The sequence below is a fragment of the Cryptotermes secundus genome, unplaced genomic scaffold (assembly GCF_002891405.2).
Source record: "Cryptotermes secundus unplaced genomic scaffold, Csec_1.0 scaffold2310, whole genome shotgun sequence".
Classification (NCBI taxonomy): domain Eukaryota; kingdom Metazoa; phylum Arthropoda; class Insecta; order Blattodea; family Kalotermitidae; genus Cryptotermes; species Cryptotermes secundus.
In genome coordinates this window covers 332,547-340,076 of record NW_019721800.1, presented here as the reverse complement: position 1 = coordinate 340,076, position 7,530 = coordinate 332,547, and the positions used below count along the sequence as shown (strand labels likewise).

At 38.6% G+C, this 7,530-nt stretch overlaps 1 protein-coding gene across 1 annotated transcript in view; it reads left to right on the top strand.

Annotated features, from left to right (window-relative positions):
• Positions 1 to 7,530, top strand: part of LOC111861225 (ubiquitin carboxyl-terminal hydrolase calypso) — a 41,372-nt gene that overhangs the window by 2,938 nt on the left and 30,904 nt on the right. The window contains exons 3-5 of the mRNA XM_023845621.2: positions 2,085 to 2,210; positions 3,148 to 3,349; positions 4,305 to 4,476. Of these exons, the coding sequence (XP_023701389.1) occupies positions 2,085 to 2,210; positions 3,148 to 3,349; positions 4,305 to 4,476 (500 nt within the window). The remainder of the gene's footprint in view (positions 1 to 2,084; positions 2,211 to 3,147; positions 3,350 to 4,304; positions 4,477 to 7,530) is intronic.

Genomic DNA, 7,530 nt, shown 5'->3' with positions numbered 1-7,530 from the left:
GGTGGGAAGTTCTTCTACACCCCTCCTGTAGCCCTGATCTGGCACCCTCTGACTACCATCTTTTCGGATTTGTGAAGGATCAGCTGTGTGGACAGCATTTTGAGACAAGGGAGGCAATTCAGAAAGCAGAGCGTCAGTGTCTTCAGATGGCTGGACCAGAATTTTACAGAAGGGGGATTTTCAAACTCCCAGAACGCTGGGAGAAATGTGTACAAAGAAGTGGTGATTATGTGGAAAAATAAAGAAAGGTCTGTAGATTGAGGTGGTGTATGATGGGGTACCCAAAAGAAACCGAACTAATTTTTTTGTGGGCAGAGCTTTTGTAGTACCGTGTTTTGCCGCTATGAGCGCATAGAGCTAACATTCCTGAGTCGATAAGCCGACTACTGTTGCTTCAGAAGGTAAGGACTAGTTTCGGCAGAGTTTATAGGACAACTGTTTTGTGTGATGGTCGTTTTTGTAATGGCTGCTTTTTGTGAGCGTGTGGCGGTGAAATTCTGCTTTTTGCCGGGAAAAGTGGAACAGAAACTCTTGAAATGTTAAAAACGGCATACAAGGACAATGCTATGGGGAAAACTCAAGTGTTTCAGTTGTTTTCCCATTTCAGAAATGGTGAAATGTCAATTGATGACAAACCTGATTCTGGTCATTCTTCCACGGCCCGAACACATGAAAATGTTGAAAAAATTCGTGAAATCATCAAGGAACATCGACGATGGACCATTGAAGAAATTGTGGAGCTGTCGGGAGTGACTTGGAGCTCAGTTCAGCGAATTTTGACAGAAGATTTGGGAATGAAAAGGGTGGCTGCGAAATTCGTGCCACGACTGCTGACTGCTGAACAAAAACAAGGTCGCGTGGAAGCATGCTGTGCTTTGAAAGAAGAGTCCCGAAATGATCAAAACTTTTTTCAGTTTCCTCGAATGAAAAGAGACATGAAAGGAAAGCGTTTTGCTGATGTTGCTGAGGTGAAGGAAAAAACGACGGAGGCGCTGTCAAGCATCTCAAAAGATGAATTTAGACAATGTTTTGAAAAATGGAATAAAAGACTAGACAAGTGTATTAGTGTAAGTGGAGAGTACTTTGAAGGGGATTGCAGGTTTGTGCTTAAAATTTGAATAAATAAGTTTAAAAAAAAATAAGTTCGGTTTCTTTTGGGTACCCCCTCGTATTCTGTTTGTCAATAATAAAGCATGTTACTTTACAAAAAATTGTTGCTCATGACTTTCAGTAATACCCTCGTATTTCTCAAGGTATAAGAACTTATAATAATTTTAGGGTGTGCCACTGAATGTTTTAGAACTCATTACTGTAGGAGCTTGGGTAATAAGCAAACAGGATAAATTAATGCAGTATCATGTATTCAATGCCTTCAAAGTATAGGAATAAAGCAATATAATATTCAACTTTAGCCAGATTACTAGAACATGTTATGAACCATTTTTAATTCATCTTCAGAGCCAACAGCTTATGCAACATCGATGGCCCCAGAAGATGAACAAAAAATGTGTCCAACAGACTTGACTAAAGGTAAACATTTTATTAGGTATCCAATTCTAGATCAACAGGTTTTGCCATAGGTATATGGTAGCTCAGGATTTTGTTTGAATGAAGCTTGGTGTAACCATAGGTTGGTATTACGTAAGTAAAATGACAAGTCTTATCACTCATTGGAATGAAGACAAAGAATGCTGAAGTTTGTTTGATGTTAGTTTCATGTTAGTCACAGAAGTTTTAAATGATTCAAATGCTATATCTCCATAACTAATGGAGATATCCAAATTAAACTCACATCATGTGGAATTCACATAAGAAAATACTATGTAAGACACAGTCTGCTTTTACCGGTTCTCACGGTCTCTCCGCTTGCAGATTTCTTATATTTTTTCTTCTACCCTGAAGATGGAGGCGATACGTTCCTCCGAAACGTCGGTTAACACCACATATACACGGTGCCAAATCCCAGAAGACTGCTTTCTTCAAGAAAATACTAGCTGATGTTAAAACTTTGCTAGAACTGGAGTTTTTAAAAGTGTCAGAAAGTATACTTGATAAAATTACATGACATTTGTTTTGTTTTATAGATGGTTCCAAACAGCTGTGCAACACATGCCTTGCTGTCTGTACTCCTGAACTGCCCTAATATTCATCTTGGCGCTACATTGAGCCGGCTGAAAGCTCATACATCTGGCATGTGTCCTGAAAACAAGGTGCATTTTTGTCCTGATCCCGTGGGGTCTTGAAATTGTTACAGTGCAGTGACAAATTTATTTTTCATTTAAAAAATACCATAATTTCTTTCTTAGAGATCAACATTAAGTTCTGAATATTTGTACAAACTGTCAGGATGTTATGTAAAACATATTAAAGACTGAGTCAACTTTATGTCCAGTGATCAAATTGTGACCATCTTAAAACAAATGGTAGTTTCTGTCTGTTCATTTTGTCACATGCAATCTAACGTCTTTACATAAAAGGCTTTATAAACATTTGGAAGCAAAAACAATACATATTGCAACACAGGTAATCGCTTTGCAGTTGTTGCAGTCAAAGTGAGAATTGTTTTGTCTCTGAAAGTGTTTTCTGAACATGTAGGGCCTGGTTAGAAGCAGGTCATCATTTTCAGGCTTTAAGTATAATAAAGCTCTGTGTAAAGTTATTGCAGCATGAAGATGTAAAGGGGTATGAAGGTAAAGCTCCACCCATTCTTAATTACAGAACTACTTGGAGGTGGCCATTTTCATGTGATAGGTAAGTTAAATTGTATTGCACAAGGTGGTGGCATTGGCTCAGAAGTTGGTTGACCATTTTGTGAGAATGATGCCACATGACATGAAGTTCAACCATTGAAAAGAGACCCTGTATTAACATATTGATTTTGTTTGAAGCGTGTATATGCCTCTCATGTTTTCAAGTTATTTTGACAAACAAATTTGATTCCTATATGTATCCCATGTTTGTATATAAATAGCCCAGTGGATTAGAAAATGTATAGTAAAGTCTGAAGTTTTGTATGCTTATTTGGTATTTTCTTTATCAATTGCTTGTGAAGTCCCACCATGTTTGCTGTACCTGAAACAAGACGGATTCAGTTCTCCCGAATGATATACATTGATGTGAACTTTAATTATTATTTTATTCATGCAGGGATGGGCTATAGGGAACACACCAGAGTTAGCTAAGGCCCACAACTCTCATGCAATGCCACAAGCAAAGCGCCGTCTTGACAAGTCGACTGGTGTGAGTACAGGTCGTTACACAGGTGAAGCATTTCATTTTGTCAGCTATGTACCCATTCGTGGCAGACTGTTTGAACTTGATGGTTTGAAACCATTTCCAATGGACCATGGTAAGTAATTTAATTCTTATATGGCAAGCAGGTGGGGTACACGGTAACATAGTTGGTTGAGACAATATGCTACAAGCCGGATCAAATCCTGATGAGGTGGATTTTTCAATTTACCTAATCCCTTCCTGTCACACTATGGCCCTGGGGTTGACTCATCCTCTAACAGAAATGAGTACCAGGAATCTTCCTGGGGGTAAAGGGTGGCTGGCGCATAAGGCTGACAACTTTACTTCTGTCTGTGAGCTGATTGTCTAGAAAATGTGGGAGCCTCAGCACATCTCAACCCTATGGGCCTCCATGGCCTGTTACAGGGATACCTTTACCTTTTTTTTATGGCAAGCAGGTCTCTTAATAGTGTTAGAATAGTAAGATGTAGGAGGCTGAGGTAGACTTTACATGTTGCTAGGATGGGAGACAAAGAACACAGGCATAAGTTTGGTGGTGAAATCTTGGAAAATAGCCATTTGGAAGACTGAGATGGAGATTGAGGAGGGAGGTTAAATTAAGATGGATCGTTAGGGAAATAGGATGTGTGAACTGGGGGTGGTGGCTGAAAGTCATGTCAAATTGCAAGCTTTGAAACTAATCATGGTGAATATTTGAGTTCTCTTGTCAGAGACTGAGTTGGGTACAGTATATTCCTGATTATCCATGTAGAGGTTATCTCTTTTTCAGCCTGTCTGTATACCTTATTTAGGTGCTTTCACAATCATGCAGAGTTCCTGTTAAGTTTTCTCTGTCTACATGTGTGAAACAACTTGACAACTGCTGGTTGGAATTTCAGGAAATTTGATAGCAGCTTATGTACCATACAATTGTTAACTCTTTGTTTTCATTTAGATTGGGCACTTAGTTACCACTTTACAGGAAGACCTACACGTGTTTCTCAGCTATCTTGAGCGTAACTAGCTAAATGTTTATAATTGTTCTTTTCATCTTGTCTTATGTTTTACAGGACCTTGGGGTGAGAAGGAAGACTGGACAGAAAAGTTCCGTCGTGTAATTACAGACAGGCTGGGCATTGCGACTGGGGAGCAATATCATGATATTCGATTCAATCTGATGGCTGTTGTTCCAGATAGAAGACTTGCACTGACCCACAAGCTGAAGATGTTAAAAACTAATAGGTAATTTTGAAATTTTCTGTGCACTAAAATTATCTCATGTTTTTTTACTTCTTACATTATATCATAACGTTTTAGTAATCAAGCTGTAGGTCATTAGTCGTAACATTATTTTGAAGTTGTAATGTGATGAATTTTAGTGGCATTAACCTGTTCATACTTTTATCATTTCAACTGATCATTCTCTTTTTTCATTACCACTGCCATCAGCATTGCTTAACTTTGACAGTTCATATTGAATCTTCATGTACTTCAGGTTGTAAGGGTCAGTTCTTTTGCTCATGGCCAGATCCATTCTAGTACGTTTAAAAATGTCAGCTGAGTTATCAAAATGTTGTATAATCATAGTAGGGGACAGTGTTTTAAGGCCATATTTAGCTTGACTTGACAGCTTCAAGTCCCCTACAGATTTCCATCTGTGTGAATCATATGTTATCTGAGCTTTCCTTCTTTCCAGTTGTTTGTTTCATTTTGTATTGTGCCACATGGCCACTGATTGGGAGTTGACAACATTTTGTGGTTGTGCTATGCATGAAATTAAAAGAGTTTTCGCTTCTGATTATGGCAGTGAATCAGAAATCCTTACATTTGAATATGAATTTCAAAGTAATATTTTTGTGTGAAGGTGGTTCTAACAAATGGTGATACAAGGATACAGTATGGATTTCTTTTCATATTGTTCACCGTTTTGAAGAACAAATGCATAACATGATCAGCTGTTCCTTGTAATGGGTTATCAGTGACACAGACACATGTCAGATGCAGAGAATGAAGTTTTGAAATCCATGATTTTCAGGTGGTTTTGCCAGGAATGAGTGTCTGTCATTGTGGTTGTTCAAGGCAAGAATCGACTATTGTGCACACTTGAAGATCAAGAACTTTTAGTGGTCTGAATAGAGGCTTTACCATTTAAAAGCAGGAAAGGCATTAGTATGAACAAAGTGTCATGTGGTTTTTGTGTTTAGAACCATCCCATTACATAGTGTAGATATTCTCACGTGTCCGGGGTTCCAGGACTAATAACAACAGGTTCTGGATTGGATGACTGGATTTACTGCTGCCTTCTATTACAATTACAACCAATTACAGTCAGTTGCAACAGCTCACAGTCAGTGACTGTCTAAGACTTGCACCATTCCTCAAGCTTTCATTGTTTGCTTAACACTCCACAGCTGAACACTCAGTTTCTGAATTGGTTGATTTACCCTATTATATTTTCTGTTAAAATTTACCCACATTATTGCAAGCACTAAGACAGTGTCTCTCACATCGATATCATGAATTTGACACTATATAATTTATGCAGTTGGAAACGGATCTTTAAACCAAAAATAAATCATTCAGTGTTTTCTGGAATATAATGTCATATAGTCTGTTGAAAGTCAACCAACATTTTGTAGGAAAAATGTTGTTTCTATCTTCAGGGTTGAAGAATATTCAAGCAAGAAACCAGAATGACGCAGATAGCAAGCAGAACTATCCCAGAAGATAGAACTTTTCTTAACCACCATTGTGAGAACCTGAAATCCTGTATTCAAGATTGTCTTTCAGGAAATTAGCATGAAACCAGCATTAAGCTCTGCTTGCTACCTGTTTCTTGCAGGTTTCTTGCTTGGCTTATTCTTTGACCCTGAAGACAGACATGCTCCTCTGAAATGCTGATTGGTTTTTAACAGACTGTATAGTGTTATATTCCAGGAGATAGAACATTTCATAACCACTGTTGTAAGAACTCAAATCTTACAAATCTTTCAGTTATTGTTAGGAATTTTAAGTGCAAAAGTTTGACTTTTAGTTGAAATAACAGTTCTAAATTATGAGTCAGCAGAATCTGTCACCCTATTTGTCAAGTTCATTGTAGTAACAAAGTGGATGAGCACAGCAGTATGCATTAGAATCACATTATGGAGGTGAATCAGCTATGCTGACAGCTTGCATATAGATTTTCTCAGTAAAGGTAAAGAAGGTGAAGTTATTCCTATGCTTAATTAAGCATCATGCCAGGAAGGCTTGTGAGTAGTGGAGGGTTGCTCCTCTTGTGATGGTCAGCATTATGCCCTGCTTCTTGACCCTGTGGGAAACATTCACCAGTAACCATTCTACAAGGGTCTGGCTCAGCCCAAGAGCTGCTCTGGAGAAGAGAAAATATTGTAACATGTTTGGCTACTTAACCTACAAGTCATAACTACAATTAATTATGACACTGTTACGGGTTTACACAATTTACAAACCCTACACACTAATCTATTCACTCTATCTTCAGTAGTTTTCACTTATTTACAGTACAACACGGGAACTATAAAAGTGTCACTGAATTACACACTCCCAATACCTTCTCAGTTATCATCAGTATCACTAATTATCACACTTAAAATCTTCTAACCACGCGTTTGGTTCTTCTTCTACCACAGCTGTTATATTTCAACTGAACTTATAACTTCTTGACAGTTCACTTGATACAACTGAACTCGGCCACTGTTAGACTTCAGCTCACTCCTTAGTCATTCCAGCTACTTACTTACTTACTTACTTATGGAGCTGAGCCCTTCTGGAGGAGCCGCCAATTCTGTAGCTACTCAAGAATTTCCCAGCATTTTATGGAACCCGGAGGTTCATTACTGTGTTCACAAGAGCCCTCCACTGGTCCCTATCCTAAGCCAGATCTATCCAATCCATACCATCCCATCCTATCTCTCTTAAGATCCATTCTAATATTGTCCACCCACCTACGCCTTGGTCTTCCCTGTGGTCTCTTTCCTTCTGGCTTTCCCACCAATATCCTATACGCATTCCTCATCTCCTCCATTCGTGCTACATGACCTGCCCACCTCATCCTCCTTGACTTGATCAATCTAATTATACTTGGAGAAGAGTACAAGTTATGAAGCTCCTCATTATGCAGTTTTCTCCAACTTCCTGTGACTTCATTTTGGTCCAAATATTCTCCTCAACACCCTGTTCTCAAACACCCTCAGTCTGTGTTCCTCCCTTAATGTCAGAGACCAAGTTTCACACCCATACAGAACCACAGGCAAAATTATAGTTTTGTATATTCTA